The following is a 24,665-nucleotide window of genomic DNA, read 5'->3' as shown; positions in this document are numbered from 1 at the left end:
CTTTCTCCCCTCTCCTACCCTCTTTCTCCCGGCTTTCTCCCCCCCTCTCCCCCCTGCTCCCTCTCTTTTTCTCTAGCCGAATGCGGCTCGTCCGTGACAGGCATGCAAGGGGTGCTGCTCTCGCCCAACTACCCCGGTTACTACGGCAACAACCACGAGTGCATCTACTCCATCCAGACGCAGCCTGGCAAAGGCATCCAGCTACGAGCGCGCGACTTCAGGCTCGAAGAGGACGACATGCTCAGGGTGAGGCGGCGGGGTGGAGGTGGTGGCGGAGGCGTTTTCTCCCCGTGTGTGTGCCTTGTTAACATGTCATTCGGCGGTCTAATCTCAATTCCTCCCACCCCCCCCTCTGTCCTATCCAGGTCTTTGATGGCAGCAGTAATAAGGCTCGTCTGCTGGGGGTGTTTACAGGCAGCGAGCTGCTAGACACCACCCTGAACTCCACCTCCAACTCCATGTGGCTCGAGTTCATCAGCAATGCGGATAACACCAGTAAAGGCTTTGAACTGCACTTCATTAGTGAGTAACACACACAAATACTGGCGCCTACATTTCTTTACATAACAGGCTAAAGTTTCCTGCCTTTGTCTTGCCAACTTATGGGTTTTCTCATCAACCCCCCCTCCGATTTTTGGTTTTAATTTCTTTGTCTGTTTTTAAGGTTTTGAGCTGGTGAAGTGTGAGGATCCAGGAGTTCCCCAGTTTGGCTACAAGAGGGAGGACAGGGGTCATTTTGCAGGGAGCACAGTGTTGTACAGCTGTGACCCTGGATACATGCTGAAGGGCCCCGAAGTGCTCACCTGCCTGAGGGGGGAGAGGAGGTCGTGGGACAGCCCACTCCCTCTTTGCGTTGGTGAGTGAAACGAGTGGTGTGGGAACATCGGTTGCCATAGAGGCTGACTTTGTAAAGTTAGGCAGATTTTCTATTGATGCAAAGGGGCAAAATGGCAACATTTATACCATTTAGGATAGAAAGACAGGGTTTCAAAATCGTTAGCATGAGGCAAATGAAATCTCCCATACTGCCGAAGGGTTAATCGAACTTACTTTATCAAGTTTAGCAGACTTGCTGAAGTTAAATAATGCTGTCTGCTGGTAGACTGGTGATATGTGCTCGAAAGCCGCACCGATCCTTTTAGCGTCACACGCTATCAGTAGCTCTGAATTCTGCAAGTCGCTTTCAAGGTCTGTGTTGTTGAAGTGAGACTCAATTTTGGTTACAGACACCATTTTGCCACAGGGTTTCTTGTTTTCTGTCTTTCTATGTACTTGAAGCTTACGTTTTTCACTGTTCTCTTGCACACACTTGCAACAAACGTGTTCCCAGTAACAATTTCAGGTTTGGACTCCCTTCTAGCGGCTAAGTAAAATCGACAATGTTGCCGCTGAATTATTAAATTGGTTATTTCTAGATATGTGAACAGTCTAAGACATGCCTAAGACAGCCTGCATGGAGTCACGATAGCAACCTCAGCGTTCATTTTGGGATCGTCTTCATTTTGACGTTTTTGCCTCACAGGAAGCAGCCAGAAGCTCAGTTAGGAAAATGGGCGTCATGTTGGTTCTTTGAAATTGGCCCAGGTGATTATAAAGCATTGCCTGCTTCCTATTTCAAACCAAACTGGCAGGTAATTTCATCTCTAGGTGCAAAGAGCATTCTGGAGACTGTGTATCTCTGAACATGTTTGTCGTCCCTGCGCCCCCTTTCACCACAGATGATAGCTCGGGTGCGAGTTTGGGGAGCAGACTGTTTGTAATAGTGATATTATTATCCTGCAGTGATTTTGCATGCTGAACATAGATGAGATGGGCATGGCAGGCAGGGAACCAAACAGCGTGAAAGTGAGTGGAAAACTGGAGGGAAATGTAATGTTTCCTGGGTAACCTGAGGTTCGGATGCTAAATTAACTGGATTGGAGGCAAAGCAGAAAAGGAAGACAACAGTTTATGGATACGACAAGAAAAAGTTCAAATCTATAGATCTGATTTTCAGATTTCTCCTCTCTTTTTTGGTACAAAGCAAAGATGACAGCTGCTTCTTCCAACTGTTTTTGGGACCACTAAACACAATGACAACTGCACCGCTTCTTTATCACAAAATGATCTGTTTTCGGAACTTCGAGGGCTGAAACCTCGAATTTACACTCCGTGGTCGTGGCATCGGCAAAAGAAGAACGGGAAGATGTAAAGATTTTCACTAAAATCAAATCATCTCCAAATTGTGCTACGGTGGACCAAATCCGTGTGTCGTTCACATCGCGTGGGGTTTTACAGACACCCAAAAAGACAAATTTCAAAAGTTTTATACAGGCGTCTGTTGACTTTTCAGTCTGCAGAAACTAGCGCTCATCCTTCTGTACACGGAATTATGCTAATTTGCTTCCATAGTTTTTTGGTTAAGTCCTCCCTTCTCAGGCGGCCTTTGTTTGCCAACCATCTCCGCTCTTTTGATTCCCTTGTCTGCTTTCCACAGATGGATTTTGCACTCCTCCATCGTCGCCATCATCATCATTAATGTGAATCCTCCATTTCCCTCCTTTCAGAATGATCTATTTTCCTCTCAGGGGGAAAGAATGAAAGAACACTTGCTTTCCTCTCTTTAGCTGAGATGGTTTCAGATTTGAGGGAAAACTGGAGTCTCAGGTGGTTGGCAAATATTTTTCTTTTTTTTTTATGTTTTAGATATTTTTTTCCAGGATAAGGGCAGAAGGTGGTAATTGAATGGGGACGGAAAATTGCTTTTCGCTTGCAGCTTCTTTCCGAAGGCAATTCATTACTCCGGCTTGAAAGGAAACTCCATTCTTGACAAGATGATTTGGCCTCTGATTTGGCTTTGTAGTACAGTTGAAGGGCATTTCCGTCTTTGGCAATTTTATGAAACACTGAGCTTACTTTGGGTGCTTTCTGTAGCCTTGAAGTGTGATGAAACACATGAGGTGTATTGTCGTCTGACCAGCACTTACACCAAAGCCGTAGGCACGTTTGGACCAAGCTCTCAAAGGTAAAAAGACGAGGCCATTGGTAGCTGTTGCTCAACGTATATTATGTTAGATGATCTGTCTGCTGTCGTCCAGTAATATGAAGTACATCCTCATCTGCACAAGTGCTGTGTCCACAACTTACGCCAATGGGAGGAATCTGAGTGTGTGCACAGAGTTTGTGAACCGTGCAATATGTCCTCATTGATCTTATTTTCATAAGGCTGACCTGTTTTTCCAACTCTTTTCAGCTGAGTGTGGGGGAACCATCAAGAATGAGCCTTCGGGTCGAATCCTATCTCCAGGATACCCAGCCCCATATGAGCACAACCTGCACTGCGTATGGACCATCGAGGCGCCCCCTGGAAGCACCATCAGGTCTGAACAGCAATCACCCCCCCCCCCCTTTTTTTTTTAAATGATTTTTTTTCTCTGGACTTGACTCCAACACTTTTTGACATACTTTCAATTTAGCACACAGAGAGGTTTTTTATTTCACTTTATTGCAGCGGAGTTCACCGCTTTCACAGTTGGCAATCAATCTTTTGTGAGTTCCCATTGGCTGGTTGTTGAGTTTGTCCTTCATGAGAGGAAACCCCCTCCCCCCGGGGCCGCTGAACTTGAAACTTGCATCAAAGTCAAGTATATTTAAGCTATAACGTTTTCTATAGGTGCATTTCTTTACTTTTATTTAATTGTTGAAGAGAAAATCCTGCAAGCGCTTCTAATTCTGGCTACTGTGAGTATTTTTATTTTTTTTAAATTTAGCTTATATTATAGTTCACTAATGCCATATCTCACAGTGCACGGGATCTTTTTTATTTTTTAGACTGCTACCATTGGGTTATTATTGTTTTTTCTTTAAGGATCCTGCCAGATAATTGCCTGGATGGCGTAGCATCCACCACTCGCTGTCTCTGCATGTGTTGCATTTTCCTACACACACATGCTGGTAGAGCCCATTTGCAGCCTAAACACACGTGCATATGCTCTTGGCCTTTCAGGGGGAAAAAGTCCTTCTGTATATTCTCCTTTAATTAGCTGGTATTGCTTAATATTGCATGATGTGCAGCTAATTGAAACAAAGCATTTAGCTGGGCATTAGCATTGTCAATTAAAGCATAGTACATGACGTTCTTTACCTCCAACCAGCCCACAATCTCCTGATGGGGTTTATGGAATCATAACGATCACACTGCATTTTTTAATACGTTGCCAGACATATCGTAGTGAACAGAAAAATGCCTGTGGCAACTTTTTATGTCTTAGGAACTCTTAAATGGATGCCATTAAGCCCCAAGCCAGGAGACAGTGGCGTTGAAAGCATCAGTATTAACGGTCCACACGCACTGAAGCACGCTAGTAGCATAAATATATTAATCCTTTAAGCTTGTATGCTGTACACAAACAAGCAACATTGGAGAATATGTGGTGTGATGTACATGTGGAGGAGGCACATAACACAATGCATGGCTCAAATGGGAGGGGGAGGGGGGGGCTTAAATCTGTCTCTTCTTTTAAATTGGATTAATGATTCCTAGAAGATCACATGCTCATCTGCATGTGTATAATAAACAGCAGAGCCTTTTGTTGTGGTGATTCAACATGAATGGAACATCACCACAGAATTCCAGCTACAAACCCTGTTTTTAAGCTGCTTCCTTGCACAGTTCCTTGAATTCAAATGAAAGGCGAACATGGAATTTAACAGTATTTTAAATTGTCAGTCCTTCCACGCACTTTTATCAGAAACACTTTGCCTTCGTTGAGCCCAACAAATCATCCCCTACGCCACAATATTCATGTAATTCAATCTCTGCACCATGACATGGCAAATTATACCCTCTGATCCAAGCACTGTTTTTTATTGATCTGTTTTCCTGTTCATGTCATCCCCGAGCTCACACATCTGGCGCTCGTTGGCCCTGTGCGATTGCTAGTTTGGGTTCATTAGTGCCTGAACCACTTCACGGTGCCTAGCATTCCTCTGTAAGCCATGCTCCGCATCCTTGCCTTTGATCCCTCCCGTGTAATTCATTATTAAGCTGAAATTTGCAATGCATTAGCTCAGGGAATCCTGCTGTGTGGAATGATGCGGCTGACGGTAGCTCAGCAATCAAACTCTACTGTGTTTGTGAGGAGGTGGACTGGGAGCCCTGTCATGTGAAGGAACGCACCTTAAAAGTCAACAATCTGGATTTGGGAAGAGATATTGACTGAACAAGAATATACATCGGACGGAGAGTTGGATGCAAACACAGAGGCATTATTAAAAAGAATAGTGCTAATAAAAAGCACTAACTAACCAGAGGGTTCCAGGTTTCATCCCCGGTGCAGACAAAAGACAGAAGGTCTTCTGGTAGTAAGGCTTAGGTGACAGGACATGTTCAGAGCACTGCACACAGGTACCCTTGAGCAAGACACTGTACCCTGGCATGGGCCCCGGGGATGAGCTGGCATCCCATCCAGAGTTGTATCCCATCTTTACCCATATGCAGCTGGGATAGGCACCAGCAGCCTCCCTGTGACCCTGAAAGGGCTAAAGAGGTCAAGAAAATGAAAAGAGACAAGTGCCAATAGGGAAGGTAATGAGCCATTTCCCCCTTTTGCATCCAGTGGGTACTATTTTATAAAAAGGGATGTTAAAAAAGCCCACAGAGCAATGAAGCTGTTTTTTGGCATAGTACTAAAACAGAATATCAGGCAAATAAACCCTTTAATGTAACAGGTGAGCCGTGAGCTTAATTAATACTCTTTCAAATTCATTCATTGGAGTTTATAGCGCCTGCCTGGGTTTTGAAGTTACTCACTTGTATTGAGAAACACATGTATTTCTTTTATTACTCTGCTGCTCTAAAGTTGGCCTCTACAGCAAGAACCCAGCATTGAGGCTGCTAGTGTCTGTACCAGATGTGTGGTTGTCTTCTGTTTATTTAGTTTTATTCTATTACGCCTTAGCTTAAGTGAATCCTCACATACTAACTTTCCTAGTAGCAGCTCATGTCACTGTTTCTTAACCTCTACTAAATATGCAGATTCATTTCCCAAAGTCAAACCTTCTCCAACCACATACCAGCTCATATCTCTGATAATACTGCTTACATTTTATTACACCCTTCTTCTTATCCCGTGCAATACACTAACAAAAGCTTCCTGTGGCACAGCTGTATTAATAACCACCCCATATGTCGCCTCGCTGGCATGTGCACTCAGCGTCTTTTTAAAACCTGGTTTGGATTAGCCTCGAAGGATCGTCCCACGGGCACGGTCACACCGAGGCCACGTCCACACGTGACGGGGAGCATCGTGCTCGGCGAGATGCTGCTCTTTGTGTAATCTCAATTAGCTGTGAGGAATCGCACGTTAAGTGTACGTTTTGTCGGATGCAGCTCCCCTTTTTCTGGTTTCCTCGCTGCCTCCCCAGTATCCCCCGTCTCACACACTCACACAGACACAGACTCACAAGCTCATAATTATTTATTTATAATCTTCATGCACACATAGACACATTCTGAAGACCCACCGGACTTGCCAATGCAGCAGGGCTATTTTGTATTCAGCTGAGACAATCTGGTTCTCTGTATCCCTCTCATTAATACAAAGAAACATTTAATTTAATTTTCTTTTGAACATATTAGTGACAATAAAATACATTAAAGAAATAGAGAATAAATAACGTTTCAAGATGAATTGTTGCAAGTTGAGCTAAATGTTCATAAATGCTCTATTGGTTCAACCCCCTTTCCCAAATGACCCATGTCAATAGTAATACAATCTGCATTGTTGTCCTCAGATTCACAAACCAGGTCAGAAAAAAACAAAAATCCCTTTAGAGAAAAAGATGAAACCTGAAGGAGAGCCAGAGATGAGGGAAGGCTAGAGGAAAAAAAAAAACAAAGAGAGAAAAACAGGAATCTTTTCCACTGCATCTCCTCGGGGTGATTCCTCTGACTGTTGGCTGAGCTATTTTATCTCATTAAGAAAGGGGACAAGTGTAAAGAGAGCCCTTAGCCGTAAACTTCAAAATTCAACTCTCAATGATTCCACACTTCGCTAATCCCAGAGATACAGATGTCCTCTTTACTCCTCTGTGGTCTTCTTTTCAGACTGCAGGCAAATCAGATCTGCAGCAGCAGGCAAGCATGTTGGATTTGTACCTGGATTAATAATGCAGGGTTCTGCGTAACTACACACTGCAGTGCATGGCCCCAGTGGAGGGATAGCTACCCAAGATCCATCACTTCATCGTCCAACCAGTCCTGTTGTCAAGCCCAGCCCCCTGCACCGATGCACCTCTGTCACTTTGGATTTGTTGATTTGATGACTTGTTTCTGTCCTCCACATAAATCACACTACAAACTACAGTGCAGCTCACTGACTGGCAGCTTGCAGTAGTTTGAGACGGACAGAAAAATATCCTTTGTTATTTAGTCCCCTTTTAGTCCCCTTTGATGATTTGTGAACAGCCAACCATGTTTGCTCGTCCTCTCCAACTGGACCAGGAACATCTACCAGAATCAAGATTTCACTCTTGGACCATTTGGTCTAAAGGCCTGACTTACTGGCTTCACTGTCTGGCTTTAGGGGTGTCTAGATGCGCAGGTATGCTCTGTTCTGTTCTTACATTCTTTAAAGCAACAACAAACCTTAAACGCTGTGAAGACATTTTTCTTCCCCTTATTTCTCCCGAGATCCTCATTTGTATTGGACTACAATATTGCACAACTCGGAGCCTCTTGTTTTATTAAAAAGCTGACTTGATATTTGCTGTGCATTAAATGATTTGCATCCAGACCAGCCACACATGTATATCATATAGGGAAACTTTTCATTTGTTACGGTGAGAAGTTTTATCCAAAAAGGGCCTTAAGGCAGAGCCCTGACAGAAAGTCTGGTATGTGGGAGACTTTAGAGACTTTAGTAAGACAGCAGTTCAGAACACAATGTTATCACTAAAGTGAACTATGACAGACTGTCTTCCAACATTTTCTCCTTGTTCTTACATTTCTACCATCAATGATGTGTGTTTTGTAGCACTTATTCCATATTCCCCTCACCATCCGTCTGTTTTAGTGGATGACAGAGTAGTTAAATGCAGATTTTCATCGTGGCCCATCCATAATCAATTCACATTTGACGTTGGCTCATTTGGGAATCAGGATAGTGGCCCCGGTTTCAAATGACATCAGGTTCAAAAATGAGCCAACAAGGAAAAGCAGGTGAAACTGAGGAACGTATCACATAGTAGAGAACATATAAGATCGAACATCAGAGAGATGAATGTAGCTCAGTTGCTTCCATAGTTTACATTTAATAATAATAATGGCAGCTAAATTATTAGATGTATTGACAAAAATCAAATGCTAAACACATTTTCAGAGGCTCCAGTTAAATTTATCCAGGTTGTTAAGGCTGACTTTAGAATCTATTTGAACAGTGCCTGGATTCCCAGAAAAGAAAATCTATTCTATAGGAAATATAAGAAAAATGATCCCCAGGTACCCTCCATTTCCTCTTCTCTCACCGAAACTCTTGTGTTCACCCACCGTTCAATCTCCCTTCACACATAAATCAGACGACCCAGCGCGATGCTGTTTGATGTCTGACTGGTCTGAGGGCTGCATGGCGACGTGAGGCCTGCCAGCTCACCGGCACCCATCCAGCACACGGCAGATGCCCGACACAGACAGTGTTCATGCGAATCCTTGGAGGCATCTTTTATTCTCAGTTGCACGTTCAGGGCCGCCCCGCACATGCTGTAGCTATACATTCACATAAGTGTTTACACAAGTGAGCTCCTCAAATATTTATGCAATATGTGCACATCAGGAAATAGTCTTTGAAGCTTAATTTCCACAGGGAAGACCATGCTGGTAAGGGTATGGAACCCAACCATTTCATTTTGGAGGCGTACCATCTTGTGTAGCATAATCTTCACCTTTGTTGAATTCATTGGTGAGCTCTCTGCCGCTTTGTTCTGTTTCCCCACTCAAACTGATGTCTGAAGTATACGCGGCATATTTGCATGCATCACTGTACCTGCATCTGTTTTCCACACACGGATGCTAATGCCCGCATGTAAGGGTGACGTGTACTTCAAATACATCTATCAGAGTACATCAGCATGAGGTTGTACCGGTGCTCCTGCCTGCACTGGTTTGTGTCATGAAGGCTCTTTTCCCCCCACTGGTCTTGTCAAGTAAGTTGTGTACAGTACATCCACACGCACAACACATTGCTGAGGAGCCTCCGGCTGCGGCTCACACATCAGACAATATAGGAATCTGAGTTTGACACCAATTATGCAGAAATGGTGGGAACCTTTACGCTCAACCCAACATATCATCCGGTCCCTGTTTCTCCTCTGCATCATCTGCAGCTTGGGGCAATGCATGCGTAAGGCATACAAGTACATATACATAACCGGCAAGAGCCACTTTGTCTGTGTGACTAGACAAGAGGCACCATTCAACAAGTTTAAAAGACATTTTGGCACCAGTGCTACTCGGGCAATGTATAATGAGATGAGCTTCAGCTCGTGGAGAAAAAGAGCTCAACAGACTGCTCGGTTCAAAAGCCGGAAATCCTGTAAGTGTTTTAACATAACGGGCCCTGTTGGATTTACCCAGCAGAGGGTGAGTGGAAGGATGCTCAACCGAAAGGTTGAAGCCGAGATGTTCCAATTTGCGACAGTGCATTTTCTGTTCTCATCGTTGAGCTGATAATAATCAAGGTCATTCAGTTGGGGTTAGCAAATTAGCTTTAGCCAGAGCAGGAGTGCACATCCAGGGAAGGGACCAACGGTGCCAGAAGCATTTCCATCTCCTCCCACATGCCAACATAATTTCTCCAACTATTAAGGGAGCCCAGATGCCAGAGAGGCCATCATGTGATTTGTGGGTTTTCCAGTTGAGAAAGCACTGGCACGGAATGTGTGAGCTTTAGGTCGGCTTACTTTTCTCTTTTTGTTTCCAATCAGTACTGAACAGAGCAGTGATCTTTATCAGAGCCAGTGTTTGTTTTGACTTTGTGTTTACCTAACCTCACCAATACGATAAAGAAAAGAACACGGGAACAGCATAGATACTTTATTGTTTATTGCATTATTGTAAATATGTATATACATGTTTATATAACACACAAAATACACAAGGACCAAATAATCTGAAAGGACTGTTTTTGCAGTTGGAATTACTGAGTTTTTAACTGGAACTTAACTTTGGTGCTGGTGAGAACATGTAGGCCACCAGGGCCATGGCATCGGCGTAATTTAGGGAGGGGATGAGTCTTTTATTGGTGTAGGCCAGGGAGAGAACAGAATGGTGGAAGGGGGTACAACCCTATGGGGAGCCCTGTGTAAACCAGTTTACTGGAATTAAAACCATTTGAGAACACCTGCTGGTGTTGGTCCATTAAAAAGTCTTTTATCCATAAACTCAAAGTTGGGTGGATCTGGAGGTTCCAGAGGTAGTGTTGGAATTAGATTTAATTAAAAAGAAAACAAAGTTAAGAACACGCACACACACACACACACACACACACTCACACACTCACACACAACCATTCAAAACCTGCTGGCTTTCTGCCATTCACCTTGTGTCTTCATCTGATCTGTCCAGCATGGTCGACTGAAGGGTAGATCCACCGATCACCCATAATTCAAGAGATCATGGCTGTGGATGGAGTTAGAGCGTTACAGAGGAAGAATCTGCCAACAAATATGTGGCGAACAGAACCGGAGCAGAAGGAACCGCAGCGCTTTTGTGGTCCCGGTGTGTTCAATTTCATTGGGATGCCGCCAGAATAAGCAACAAGAAAAGACACAGCAGGCTGTCATGGGGGTTGTTTGACATCCTGTTCATATGTAGAAAGCTTTTACCTCCTTCACCGCTCTCATTTTCTTCCAAATTAATCATTTCTATTCCTTTAGACTTCAGAATCTGGTAAAAAGCAGCCACTTGCACATGCTAAAGTCTTCAAGAAATTCCTTATGACCAATACACACACACAAACACACACTGATTCGCTGTATTTCATATCTAGCCGACCTCCAGCTGCCTGACAGCTGTTTGTGGCGTTGTGAAGGGTGGATATTTTGACAGGCCCACTCTGAGGTCTAGACTGAAGCTAATAATGCCTTGGCAGATGGATCTGCCTGGCTGACATCGCACAACATCCAATGAAAGTGACGGATAAACTGCCTGTGATTCACATTCAGATCTTATTGTTTCTCCCCTTTACAGTTGCCCTCAACCACCGTTTGTCTTCTCAGTATTTTGAGTTCCTCCTTTAATCAGAATTTCTTTTGAGGTTTTGAGTGTTGGAAACCAACTTCTACTATCAAACGTCCCTTTCTGCCCGCTTTGGAATATCTAATGCTTTATTACCCCTATATAGGTATTTGACATTCTTTTGCTCTTTTTAACAGTCTGCATTTCCTGGTTTTCCACACGGAGGAGGTCCATGATGTGCTTCGGATATGGGACGGTCCTAACGAAGGAGGGGTCCTCCTGAGGGAGCTGAGCGGCTCGGCGCTGCCCCAGGACGCGCACAGCACCTTCAACACCATCACCTTGCAGTTCACCACGGACTTCTTCACCAGCAAGCAGGGCTTCGCTCTGCAGTTCTCTGGTGAGCAGGCAGGTTGATGGGTCACAGGAAAGGAGTGTGTACACACACACATACACAGACAGACAGAGAGAGAGTTTTTTGGCTGCAGACATAAAACTGAATGGTCCTTCCGAAATGTTTCATTAAAGTAATTAAAGTAATGGTGCGTTCAGATTAGCAGAACCCGTTTTAGACATCATTTAGACATCACGGGAGGCTATCGGAATGATTCTGGGCTATATTTTCACACCCTTTCATCCAGTTACAAAACTACTGTTGCAGGTATAGCTGAGTTTAGATGGCGCAAGACGCGGCACCGTCTGACCTTTGACCCTCAGAGAAAAAAGCATATTGCTGCAGCCCGCACCACATTGGTCTGATGTGTTCGGTGGAAATGCAGTTATGGTGAAATGTCAATGTAAATCAGATCTGTTCCGTGTTGTTATCATCAGCAGGACGCTGCAGTAAATGTCACGATGCTGAAATGTTCCCCAACACACACACACACACACACACACACACACACACACACACACCCGTGGATTGTCCTGCGTCCGAGCTTCATTCTTCTCACCCACTGAACGTATTCCTGCAGTCTCCACTGCGACCTCCTGTAACGACCCGGGCATGCCGACTAACGGGACCCGCGGCGGGGACAGCAGGGAGCCGGGGGACCAGGTGGTCTTCCAGTGTGATCCAGGCTACATCCTGCAGGGGGCCAAAAGAATCGTCTGCACTGAGATCAGCGGCCGGTATTTCTGGCAGCCAGACCCGCCCACGTGCACAGGTACCTGCCGCTTCTATGCATCCTCGTGTCATGCACGTGCACATGACTTGGTCCTGATTAATATTATCCAGCATGCCGTTTTATGGAAACATATATCACCGTGAAAGCGTTATAGAATTTGAAAGTGATAAAATTAGCAAAGCCTTAAAAGAACGTTATAACGTCAAGGATATTTTGTTGCCTAATGCTGTTCTCCATCATTCCCAGACTTTTCAGACTTTTGCAATCAAGGTAGACAATGCACACTCTTAATGTGATTACTCAACAGACCCCTTAAGTGAAACCTAAGTGGCAGGCTGATGGATGTGTTCGGCTCCCACAGTCGCTGCAACCAATAGAAATCTGATTATCCTTTCTCCACAGCGCCACTAACCTCTCAGTCGGAGCTCTACTCTTTTAATATCTGATCACGCTCGGTGCACTGCAAAACAGTGAATTAACAGCTGCAATTAAGACCTTATAATTTGACCGCCTTCTTTAATTAGTGCTCAACTTAATTAGCGTGAGCCATTTTTTTCTCTAAAGGGTGAGTATGGGTGAGCAAGAGAGACAACTTGTGCCGGCTAAGCCGGGGTAAAGGCTGTCAGTGGTCATTAGCTGTGTTTGTTACGCGTCGTTGTTCTCCAGGGTTGACACTTATACCTCACAGATGGGGGAAAAAACTGCTACACAGCAGACAACGGACTTGAAAATAGACAATGATGGAATATTTCTCCCTGTAGCTCCCTGTGGTGGGAACCTTACAGGCCCCAGCGGGCTGATCCTGTCCCCAGACTATCCTGAACCTTACCCGCACGGCCGAGAGTGCGACTGGACAGTTACCGTCACGCCGGACTATGTCATCGCTCTCAGCTTCAACCAGTAGGTGTCTCAACGCTGAAACATGTGTTTGGCCACATGAAGTCCCCGTGTGAGTCTCGACCCTTCTGTAACCAGGTTTAGTTTGGAGCCCAGCTATGACTTCCTGCATATCTACGACGGGCCAGACTCCCTCAGCCCCCTGCTGGGCAGTTTCTACGGCACAGATGTTCCAGATCACATCGAAAGCAGCTCCAACATGCTGTTCTTGGCTTTCCGTAGTGACGCGTCCCTCAGCAGCAATGGATTTGTGCTGCAGTACACAGGTAGGTGCAGCTAAACTCGGGGAATGCCTTAAAAACGTGTACAAGCGGGCCCAGTTAGGCAGGCCCATTTTTAATGTTTGCAACAGAAACAGGGAAATTTTAGCATTTATCAGCTAAACAATTCATGATTTAACAGTCTTATTAGGAGAGAATGGATTTACCCTCCATGTTTTATTGATCTTGCACGCTGCTACTTTTTTTAAAAAATGAAAAAAAAAAAGTCTCTCACTAGCTAGATTGTGTCAGTGCTTGAAAGAATGAGCAGGCAGCTGAGCAGCAAGCACCCTGAAGGCAATGCTCCCGTCAATGCCACAGTTTTCTTGGGAGCCCTTATTGATTTGCACCTCCTGGGGTAGGTGACTAACACAAAGAATTATGAAAATGAAAAGATGACAGCGTGTGCTTAAGCGGCTTTTGATCAGCGCTTAGCGGGTGCACAAAAGGCTTCTCGTAAATTAGATCAAACATCTTTTTTTGTGTGCGTGTCATGTCTGAGCTGAGCTGACCGTAGCTTTTTGTCTCATGGCCCCAGATTTATTTACTCATGGGCATCCCAGTTTGATCACAGGCCCTTTTGAAAGCGAGATGTTTAGTTTGGGTGCCTGTGTGAAATCCTTTATGGCCACTAAACGAACAGATGCTGAGCAACAAATGTTTAAACTACCAGATAGATCTCGGGTTTCGTCTTTGGCTACCTGCTAATTCGAACCAGCCCTCTGATCAAGTGTCCTGTTTGACTGTCTTTCACCGATCTGTTGAGGCGGCGTTGGAACCCCTTCCCCTCGACCCACTCCATGCTACATTTACTGCAGCGTGTGACATTCTAAGGGCAATCTGGAGGAGCAGATGGCCCCAGCGTGTGGTTCCAAAAAAAGAAAAAAAGGAGAGATCTCATTCTCTCCGCTTCCAATTCTCCACACTAATGAACCATAACCAAATAAATCATAAATTACTCCCTCAGTTTCAGACAGACAACATGGCACCAAAGCACATTTGGCTGCAGGTTTCAGTCTATTTGGTGAAGAAACAGCAAGTTGACAAGTTGGCCCAGCCAGTATTTGGTCAGCCCGCCACTGAAAATTGCATTAGAGAATCTGCCCGAAGAGCCGTCAACCTGTTTACTATGTCTTCGGCCGCGTCTTATGAGGGTCTCCACACTTGAACACACAGAAGACAGTGCTCATGTGTGACTAATCCAGTTCCTTTACCAACTCCTGGACTACTTTTCACTTCAAATCGCATCACTTAAAAGTCTTTGAGCTCTTTCCAAATTATCTGATCCCAATTGTGCTCATTCTTTCAACCCTATAAATGTCCCCGACCAGGCTGGTTCAATCAGCTATCTTAAGTGCACTGAGAATCCCCCCCTTTTTTCCAGTAGCCCATTTTAATGAAGGTGAAGGTCACAGGGTCCGGTCTAAAACAGGAGCTGCAAGGGACAGAAGGACAAGGAGTCCCCTCCCTGCACTCTAGAAAGGCCAGCTATAGCACACAAGAGACATGGTACAGAAAACGACATTTCCATTGAGACAAACATGAGTAGATCGGCGTGAAACAAATTAAATTTACAGTTTTGCCGCATATTACAAAGTCTAAACTTATGAGATGGGAAAATCTGATCCAGTATCAACCATCTCTTATCTGTGATATTATTAATCAGGCGGCTCCTCCCTCGCTCAGATGCTTTGTCAGGCTGTGAGGAAACACAGATCAGATAACGAGAGTGAGGGGAGACTCCATAAGAAAAGTCAGTCTGTCTTTTTAATTAAACCGGCTCATTAATGAAACTCTGTATTTTAGGGAGCCACTTACAGTTTAAAAATGACTTGTCATCAGAGGCAATCTGTTGAACAATTCTGTTCCTCTTTCATCTGAAAAGATTTCACTGACACTTGCATATTTGCAGTGTTTATCGGGACACGTTCTCCCTTAAATCATAATCTGGAAGATAACAAAGAAAGATGTGCACATTTTGTCAAAACCCAGATGGAAAAAAAGGGGACTGTCTTCAAAATAACACCTAATTTGTTTTATGTTTATTTTAGCTGCGAGGTTGTGACGAGTGTCAAACTGACAGGCCTCTTGTCACACACACGTTTTCCACCTAAGAACAACGTGATGGTAGATTGAGTGAGACATCTTTCGCGTGGCCTCTCAAGCCGTGATTGATAGCCTGGGCGCACAGTGTGCCGAGGGCCCGCGCGCGCGCGTGCGTGCTTTGCAAGCGAAAGCTTGCGTATGTGCATTGTCTTCTCGAGTTGACTGCACAGCGATGCCTTGTGTGCAGTCAGCAGACCCTGGGCCAGAGCGGTGCCGCTTTCAATCAGCCGCCTGTCTCCTTCCACGGCCTTGCAAACTTCCAGCAGCTTCAGAAGAAACGGGAGCGCGGAGGCCTGGAGGGAAGAGTGACAGTTAGAGGGGTTTGTTTAACCTAAGGGGGGGATAACAGCCAAAGAATCCATGAACGCCCAAACCCAAAACCGCCTGCCGGAGTTCGGTGCAAAACATCCCTTTACTGCACGTGTCACGCTCCTTTCGCTGTCCCTGATTTTCCACTGCGCTGCCTCCTTCCACAGAGAACCCCAGGGAGTCCTGCTTTGAGCCCGGTGCGGTGCGCAATGGGACGCGGGTGGGCGTCGAGCTCAAGCTGGGTTCCACCATCACTTACCGCTGCGACAGCGGCTACACGCTGGAGGGAGACCCGACCCTGACTTGCATCATGGGAGGAGACGGCAAGCCCAGCTGGAACAAGCCCAAGCCCATCTGCATTGGTAAACAATGACATCTGGAGACGGCGCATAGCAACACGGAACGCACAAGTGTTTATAGCTTTATCATGTAAACATGCATATAGAGTATTGTCCCCCCCATGTGGAGCTGCTATAGGTGTAATTTAATCAGGGGGGTCTGAGGAGAGCTCCCATCTTCTTCATGTGAGCACGGCGCCAGAAAAAACTGCACATTCCCAGCTGTGCTCTGACATTGACACGACACGCCGCAGCTCTCCGCCTAAAAAGAGATAAAACATCACTGGCTTCGCCGAGCAGGGTCTGTTTTCGTGTGCCAGATGAAAGACGCGCACATGACACAAGTGTCCGGCTGAGGTGGACTCGCCGCTGTTCTGAGCAGGGACTAGAGGAAGCAGGCTTCACGTCACCCTGGCTAAGACAGAGGGACGCTTGAAAACCACAGCAATTTCACCCTGGCAAACACCAGGGACATCTTCCGCAGAAAGTCCAATCAGACAAGAAAAGTAATCTCGGTGTAATGGAAGAGAGGATGGGGAAAGCAGGAGGTGGACGAGGAATGAAATCTCGCGCTACTGGCGTTGGGTCTTCTACGCCGCCTGTCCTGTCACTTTACGTTTCATCCCTATGTGTCTCCAGCTCCGTGCGGTGGACAGTACAACGGATTGGAGGGGGTTGTCTTGTCTCCTGGTTACCCTGGCAACTATAGCAGGGCACAAACGTGCCTGTACTCTGTGGTGGTGCCGAAGGACTACGGTGAGAAATACCAGCCTCCATTTTTAAGCAATTTCACCAGAAAATAGCAAAGCAAATATACATGATTTTTTTCTTTGGATTGTGTGTGTGTGTGAGTGTGTGTGTGTGTGTGTGTGTGTGTGTGTGTGTGTGAGAGAGAGGGATCCTGCTGCTGCAAAACATAATCATGTGTCCTGAATAATTAAGTCGCACCAAAATCCCTTTTGTAGGCCGAAATTAATGCTCAAGGCTCTCGCTATAGTGCACACATTCTCCTATTGCGGACCATAAAAAAAGAAGTGTTCACACCTGAATATTCATAGTGACAGATGCGCAAGTCGGTGGAAACACCCACACATGCGCTCTCAGATGTAAATTAAAGGTCGTTCATCCTAAAATGTGATTTTACTCATCTCCACATGCATGGGTGGGTGTAATGTGAGTCTTGGGTGGCAATCCTGTCAATGCAAGTATCCATAAGTGCTAACAAGCAACACAAAACCATGCAGCAGGAGTGGAAGTTAAGTTTACCGATGTTACGTATTTGCATGGAGATGCTAGTTTTGGGGGTGTCTCCACCCACAGGTGGTCCGGGAGCCTGAGTCTGTTAAAAATGCTGCGCAGGGGTTGAAGATATTTGTAAATTGGAGTGATTTTTCTCTTACTCCCTACAAATCAGAACATTTTTAGCATATTTATAACAAAACCAGCATTTTATGTTTGCTCCCGGAGCACCACAGGTGGTTTGTGGTGGTGACCTCCCCCCTGCTCACGCGGTGCTGAAAGCCCTTTAAATGCTGAAGTTTTCGATCTCTTTTTCATTCTCCTGCACACAGAAAGAAAAAAAGAAAATCGTGATCAGACTGTAGGTTTTGTTCATCCTGCTCATTAGCATGGACCCATGTTCATGTTGCTATGGAGAACTTTTGGTTCTGTCCCGCGCATCGGGCGCCGCAATGTGTCTGTCACACACTCGCAAAAATAATTGGTGTCTGGAAGATCCAGAGTTGCTGAATTTCCACTACGTTCTGGCATTTCCAACTTAAAGGTCACAACTGGCTCTCAGCGCGTATCTGTGATGCTGCAGGAGGGGGAAATTATTCAGAAAGCAAAACAATGCAGGGGCGCAACACTGCTCAGAATGGACCGAGCAGATCCGCCCTGTCATCTTTCGCCACTCTCATCCCTTTTACTCTGCTTCTTTGATGAGCTATCGGTGCAGAGCCTCTCAAAGGGAGGACCAGGGGCCCATCATCGTTAAATTAAACTCAACAATGGGTGTTTGGCTTTGGGCTACTTCGCCGCCCTCTTTTCAATGTGGAGGTCACGATGCCTATTTGAAGCTGCGGCGTCGCCTCAGATGCGATCCGGGCACCGGTTCTTTTCACCCCGTCGGCAGCGTATTTCAGTGGCGTCAAAGCCAAATAGGAAATTGAAATAATTAAAATCTGCATTTGCATTTTCTCTGGAAAATGACAGCAGGGCCCAAGGCAACGCTCCTTTTTTTCTTTTTTCTTTCCCATCCTGAGTAGAAATTGCCGTCGCCTCCATTCGTGCCGATTGTCATTAAGCCGATGGAAGACTCCTAATGATCAGGTTTTTCTCATAAATGCAAAGGACAGCATGGGTGTCACCGAAGGAGCTCATTTCTTTTATCTCAGAGGATAAAGGAAGTCAGTTGCATCTTATCAGTGTAAGTTAAACAACGCTTAAAAAAAGGTTTAAACAGGAGGTCCAGGATCATAATTTATCACCGTAACGGCTCCTATTGGTAAGTTAGACTGGAAGGTGATGTGGTTTTAGTGGACCAGTCCAGTGTACGAGCACTCCCTTAGCCGTTTCAGACTGGTTTCCAGTACGTATCAGAGCATTTAGACTTCACGTTTCAAAGTCAAAGAACTATTCGCCGTCTTGTCATGGGGCGCTGCTTTGTCAAGATTTTCATTCAGATTTAACTTTAACAGTATTAAAGGTTGGCAGGGCTTCTTTCTGACATTGGTGGTGCGTGACACCTGGAGTCATCATGTGTGTCTGCCTCCCGCAGTGGTCTTCAGCCAGTTCGCCTACTTCCAGACCGCTCTCAACGACATCGTGGAAGTTTACGATGGGGCGACTCAGCATTCCCGGGTTCTCAGCTCCCTCTCTGGTGCCCACACAGGTAGGCAAACACGAAAACCCATTTCTGTGTCATCAGCAGCTGTTTATATTGTCGCCATTACCAAATGCGATTCGGGCCACTGGCAATTATACTTTGACATGAGAGAAGGGGGCAGGAATACAATAATCATTATTGTTGCCTTCGCCGGATCCCTTATATAAGAATCTGCTTAAATCCAGAGACAAATTGTTTACACAGGCAGAGTTGCTGTGCCTGTAGGTGGGCTCTAGTGAACTGTAAAACGATTCAGCATTGACAGCAACAATTTCCCTGATATATCAGCAGCCTCAAGAAACACAAGAACATAAAATATGAAAATGAAAAGCACCACCACGTGGTGGCCAAACAAGCCCCTCGACTTGCTTCTTCCTCTTCTGAGACCATAGAATTCCAAAACAAACAAAGCTTTAAATGCCGCTGCCCCAAAACACATTTACTTCTGTTTATTTCTGTCTCAGAAAGTAATGAATGGCGTTTAAAAGTGCCCACTAAACCTTTCCTGCAAATACGGCTCCAAAGAACCCAAACAGAGTGGAAATGTTGCCGATATAGCAGCACAAAAAAACGGTGATAAATGGCACGGAAGTGACAGGAGAAAAAAAAAGGCAGATCCAACCTTTAGAGAGGGGTCTAGAGAAAGGTGTGGGGGTGTAGAGCAGTTCTCCGTCTCTGCCTGCTCCGGCTCTCTGGCTTGACAAAAGCAAAATGATTACTTTGGTTTGTGTTCAGGGCGGCCTTAGAAAATCCAGTTTTACAGCTCGATAAACAGGGCGCAGAATAAACTGTGGAGTCCTGGTGGCAGGTTCGCGGCGCTCTCTAACCAGGCACAGCGGAGCGGAGCTCAATCACCATGAGAAGAGAAAGGGGGGCTTTATTCTTATAGACAGCATGAAAAACTAGCATGAAGTGTTTTATTTTGCCTATGTGTGATGAGTGTTAGTTTGCATATCTCTGTCTAAAGCCCTGCCACCGTTACCTCAGCAACAGGGAAAGAGAAGCACAAACAGCCTGAGCACAAAACCTTTTCATGCCCCCAAGCCTGAGACAGAGGGGCAGAAATCAGGGGCAGCAGCAACCCCGGCTAGAGACCAGAGATCCACGGTGGGGCCAGAGCCCAACAAGTCAGGGATTCACACCCTCCCCAGATGAGTGGCCTGGCAACCAGTAGAAAAGCGTGAGCCCCCCCACGAGAGCTGACAAGAGACGATCCTCCCAACCGGAGGAGAGTTTGACCCTGACGGAGGGCACGGATTAACCCGGGTGTGTAATCCCTGGTCTTCCCCGTAGCTCCAGTCAGCGCAGCTTTCGTCCCAGCCCATGACAGAGACTCCAGTCTTACACTCAATATGTCTGCTAACAATTTAGCATAATAAAGTATCCGGATCAACCGTACAAATAACACAGCACCAATAAATACACCAAACACACTGCGCATGTGGTTGAACAGATGTACTGAAAAAGCAAGGCGCTAACGCAGGAGTTAGCGCCCTCAATAGACTGTATTGGAGTTCTCAACAAAGGGTCGTGAATGGTGACAGGTGAGATTCGTCAAAATAGGACACTTCTTTTCTTCACATAGACACAGTAGAGAAACTTTGCCCTCATTGTTTATCACTGCATCGTGAACACAACTTTCATTTTGGTTTAAAGTAAACATTGCTTCATCTTCCGGCCAGATTTATCCCAACTATTGTCTCTTTCCCACGGCGGCGTAGACCGTAGAGGGTCGCTCTAAGGGCAAAACTGGTCAGAGCTGGAAAGATGCCAGAAGTGTGATAAGTTACACGCTGACGCGCTTGATCCGGCTGATGAATACCTGCCCTGCGCAGCAAAATATGAAACACTGTCGCCATGGTAGCACGCGCCAAGGGGCCGCGTCTAATAAACTCCACAGCGTGCCTTACGGAACTCGCACGACGCTGAGAAGGAGCTTTCTGAGGGACGGAGATATTTCTGCACACCATCGAGAGAGGAGCCTCCCTCACATGTAGAGTCCACGCACGGCCAGACATGCAGATGCCGCCTCTGGGCTTTGACACGTCTGCCTCCCACCGCAGTGTGACAGCAAGCAGACGCAGAGTAATGAGATCCACTGCGGAGAGCCAGTCAGCAGCACACTGGGAGCAAGACGGAGAGGCACAGATTCTCACACTGTGTCATGTTCCCAGTCAGTCAACAAGCATCGTTCCACCCCAGCAGGGGCCACCAGGGCTTTGATTCCTTCTGCGTTATAAAAGAAAATAGTCATCATTTTATGTTTGTGCGTGTTGATGAATGTAGCCGGTGTATGTCAACACGGCGGGGTTGGATCCCTGTGGTACGTTTATGCAAAGAATGTTGCAGAGCAGCCTTCGTAAAATGTCTTTTTTTTTCAATGTAAAGAGTAAAAATATGGGGAAATCTTGGGATTCCAATCAACAAAGCCCGGCAAAAATCACCGATGGGTCATTTGTCCAAGCAATGTACCAGCAACAAAATGGCATCAGCATTGACATTCAACATCAGTCATTGGAAGGAAATTGTTGTGCATTTCCACGAACGTTCCGTCCTCCAGCTCGTAGAAAGAGAGCCATTTTCAAAGAGGAAAAGCACGGTCCACTCGGAAAAATCTGACCTGCAAACGGTGCCAAAACGACTGCAAATAATTGTCGTCTTTTCTCCACCGCAGGTGAGTCGCTGCCCTTAGCGACTTCCAACCAGATCCTGATCCGATTCACCTCCAAAGGCCAGACCAGCTCAAAAGGGTTCCACCTGGCCTATCAGGGTGAGTGCACAGTTTGGGTCCCTGTTGCAGCTGTCTCGCTGCATGCTCATGGAGACAGATGGGGGGGGGGGGGTCGCATCGATCCAAAGCGCAACAGCAGAAATCATATTTGCTGTCAAGAACCACAGCTGAGACGAGTTTATTGGATAGATGTTTTCGTTTGTGTGATTATCAGCCTGAAAGAGGCAAAGAGAAAAACAAAGCGAAGAGCCATTCAGACCCTGAATGTTGGCTTGTAGCAAATTGCTTAATTGATCAAATGGTGCGCACAGAAAATATGCCTGGAACTATAGAAACGCTTTCCAACAAATCAGTATGATGTTTCCTCAAAAATCACAGATGGGTGAATAAAATCCCGCTTGTTCTTTTTCCTGAAGCGGTCCCACAGACCAGCGCCACCCAGTGCAGCTCGGTTCCTGAGCCCCGAAACGGCCGCCGCATGGGAAACAACTTCGCCGTCGGTGACGTAATCCGCTTTGAATGCAGCCCGGGCTACGTTCTGGAGGGATCGAGCGCCATTGAATGTCTGACAGTCCCCAACGCTTTGGCCCAATGGAACAGCTCCATACCCAGCTGCATCGGTAGGGCGCCACGTAGAACACATTTACTTTTGTTAATTTACTGACACCGTGGGAGGGGTTTAGCCAGTGATCAGATATGGTGACATCTTTGCGTTGCTTTGCAGTCCCCTGCGGAGGGAATCTGACCCATCGAACCGGCACCATCCTGTCGCCAGGCTTCCCTGAGCCTTACCTCAACAGCCTCAACTGCGTGTGGAAGATCACCGTGCCCGAGGGATCGGGAATCCAGGTGTGCACATCAGCACGCTCGGCAAATTCAGAGAAGGATACCAGGGACAGATACGGTGGCGTTTGGCGGACTAATTATACAGCAGGGCTGCTTTTAGCAGGACTTTTGCAGGCTTTTTTATTGGGTTCAAATCTATAAAGTTAATAAATATGTTTGTCATGTTGGTGAAATTCAGTAGCTAGTGGCTATTAACGATGCTAGCATCTGCAGTAAAAATAGGACAGGAAAGTTCACTATTGCCAAACCAGAAAGTTATACTACATAAAATGCAGAATGCAGCGAATGTTCAGAGTGGCTTCAACTAATTTACTTTCTTTCCCTGGAATTAGTTTACTTTGCATATTCTCGTTGTTTGATTTCCTGCGTGATGGAGCTCCACCGGGGACTTGTGTTAGCCCCCCGCTGATTCGCTAGACGTAAAGTTTTAAGACGTCGTGCTTCAGCTTCTGCAGACTAATGACCTCGGTGCCATCCCTCAGCTATTAGCTCCACTTCCTCAGTCGACCGTCCTTGCGGGTCACATGCACATGAAGGAACACGGGCTCACTTAACATGCCGCTGTACATGTTAACGTCACAGCGCCTGAAACAAAATCGACCAAAAGGGAAAAGGCTGAGCGCAGGACACAGACCTCTAAAAGGCAGCTAGCGTGACACTGAAAGTGGACAGGATTCAGTCTGGTACTGATGAATGAGAGTTGGCTTTCTTAGGAGCCCCGTTACCCAATCACGTCCTCTTAAATGGGTCACTGCTTGTGTCCCCCCCCGCCCCCACGCGCAAAATGCGATGCTAAATTTGCCACATCTACTATTCCCACTTCAATCCATCTTTTTCACACTGTCACCTTCTTTCTCCCCAGCTGTCTGTCTGATTTTATTCCTTTCGCTCCCCTTATTCCAGCAGAGACAGATTAGATTGGTGTGTCACGATCCAGAAAGAACTTGAGGTGAGGTGACTTGCTGGCACATTTGCCGCGAAAGATCAATCTGTAGTCTGCGTGGTCCCGGGGATGCTCCAGACTCCCTACCGCCCCTTTAATTGGCTTATATCCGATCTATACCCATCAGAGCTGGAGGAGTTGGCCGAGGTCTGAAGGAAGAAAAAAACTGGTGGGCAGAGTGAAAGAATAATGGGGAACTTGTGCAATGCTGGAAAAAAAATAAGGACATAGATGTATTTCAGTATCATTGATATTAATTAGCAAATAGCAGCACCCTAAGTCCTGGCACAGTTAGATGTTCTCTTAATTCCCAAATGCTTTAGCTAATGTGGCACCTCAGAAAGAATGTAAATGTCACTTGCAATGTTTAAAGGAGTATATTTGATGCTCTGTCTTTCTTGAAGCAGGTAGAAGACTGGAAATCTACTCAGACAGCATGTACTGTTTCGATTATTCTCGTCCGCTGCATTGTTAGCCTCCACTGCAATGTTCAGCATTTAAATTACCAGCAACATCGAGACTTCAAGAGAGTGGCTTTTAATGGATTATTCAGACAAGAAACTTTTCACCGTTTTATTGGAATTTCTGTGCTTTCTGCGGTAGCATGTAGCGAAACTAATTGTGTTATCAAACGTGAAAAATCAGTCATCAGTCGATCATTAAGTGGGCTCATTAATTTTAGAAAGTTTCAATAATTATATGTTCTGAAATCACTGATGTGAGGCGTCATCTGCCTATGTTACCAAGCTAACAATACACTTTAATGAAGCTAATGTTTTACACAGATGCTCAAGCCTTTGCTTATGCTAACATCAGAACCAGGACTGTTATTTGTTATTGGGTTAACAATAAGTAATGCTAATTTTTTTGATTCTATGGCTTGTTAGATACTCATATCTTAGAATTAGCTCCTAAATAACAAATAGAAGAACATTGCTTTGTGCCCTGCTTCATCAGTTTTTCATTGAAGATTTCCGTTTTCACGCATTTAATTACCCTTTTATTACAA

The 24,665-nt window shown here is 45.7% G+C and overlaps 1 protein-coding gene across 2 annotated transcripts in view; it reads left to right on the top strand.

Annotated features, from left to right (window-relative positions):
- The window catches only part of csmd2 (CUB and Sushi multiple domains 2), a 150,998-nt gene that overhangs the window by 89,269 nt on the left and 37,064 nt on the right, over nucleotides 1–24,665 (top strand). For both annotated transcript variants that reach the window (XR_008947899.1, XM_057020343.1), the window contains exons 23-36: nucleotides 77–246; nucleotides 366–522; nucleotides 665–856; nucleotides 3,233–3,359; nucleotides 11,410–11,612; nucleotides 12,187–12,378; nucleotides 13,101–13,239; nucleotides 13,315–13,502; nucleotides 16,079–16,273; nucleotides 16,889–17,005; nucleotides 19,029–19,142; nucleotides 21,811–21,906; nucleotides 22,284–22,487; nucleotides 22,592–22,716. Coding sequence is in view for 1 of the 2 variants with exons in the window: in XM_057020343.1 (XP_056876323.1) it covers nucleotides 77–246; nucleotides 366–522; nucleotides 665–856; nucleotides 3,233–3,359; nucleotides 11,410–11,612; nucleotides 12,187–12,378; nucleotides 13,101–13,239; nucleotides 13,315–13,502; nucleotides 16,079–16,273; nucleotides 16,889–17,005; nucleotides 19,029–19,142; nucleotides 21,811–21,906; nucleotides 22,284–22,487; nucleotides 22,592–22,716 (2,219 nt within the window). In the remaining variant the exon portion in view is untranslated. The remainder of the gene's footprint in view (nucleotides 1–76; nucleotides 247–365; nucleotides 523–664; nucleotides 857–3,232; nucleotides 3,360–11,409; nucleotides 11,613–12,186; nucleotides 12,379–13,100; nucleotides 13,240–13,314; nucleotides 13,503–16,078; nucleotides 16,274–16,888; nucleotides 17,006–19,028; nucleotides 19,143–21,810; nucleotides 21,907–22,283; nucleotides 22,488–22,591; nucleotides 22,717–24,665) is intronic.

The sequence above is a fragment of the Takifugu flavidus genome, chromosome 21 (assembly GCF_003711565.1).
Source record: "Takifugu flavidus isolate HTHZ2018 chromosome 21, ASM371156v2, whole genome shotgun sequence".
In the NCBI taxonomy this organism is placed as follows: domain Eukaryota; kingdom Metazoa; phylum Chordata; class Actinopteri; order Tetraodontiformes; family Tetraodontidae; genus Takifugu; species Takifugu flavidus.
This window is presented reverse-complemented; position numbering and strand designations above follow the sequence as displayed.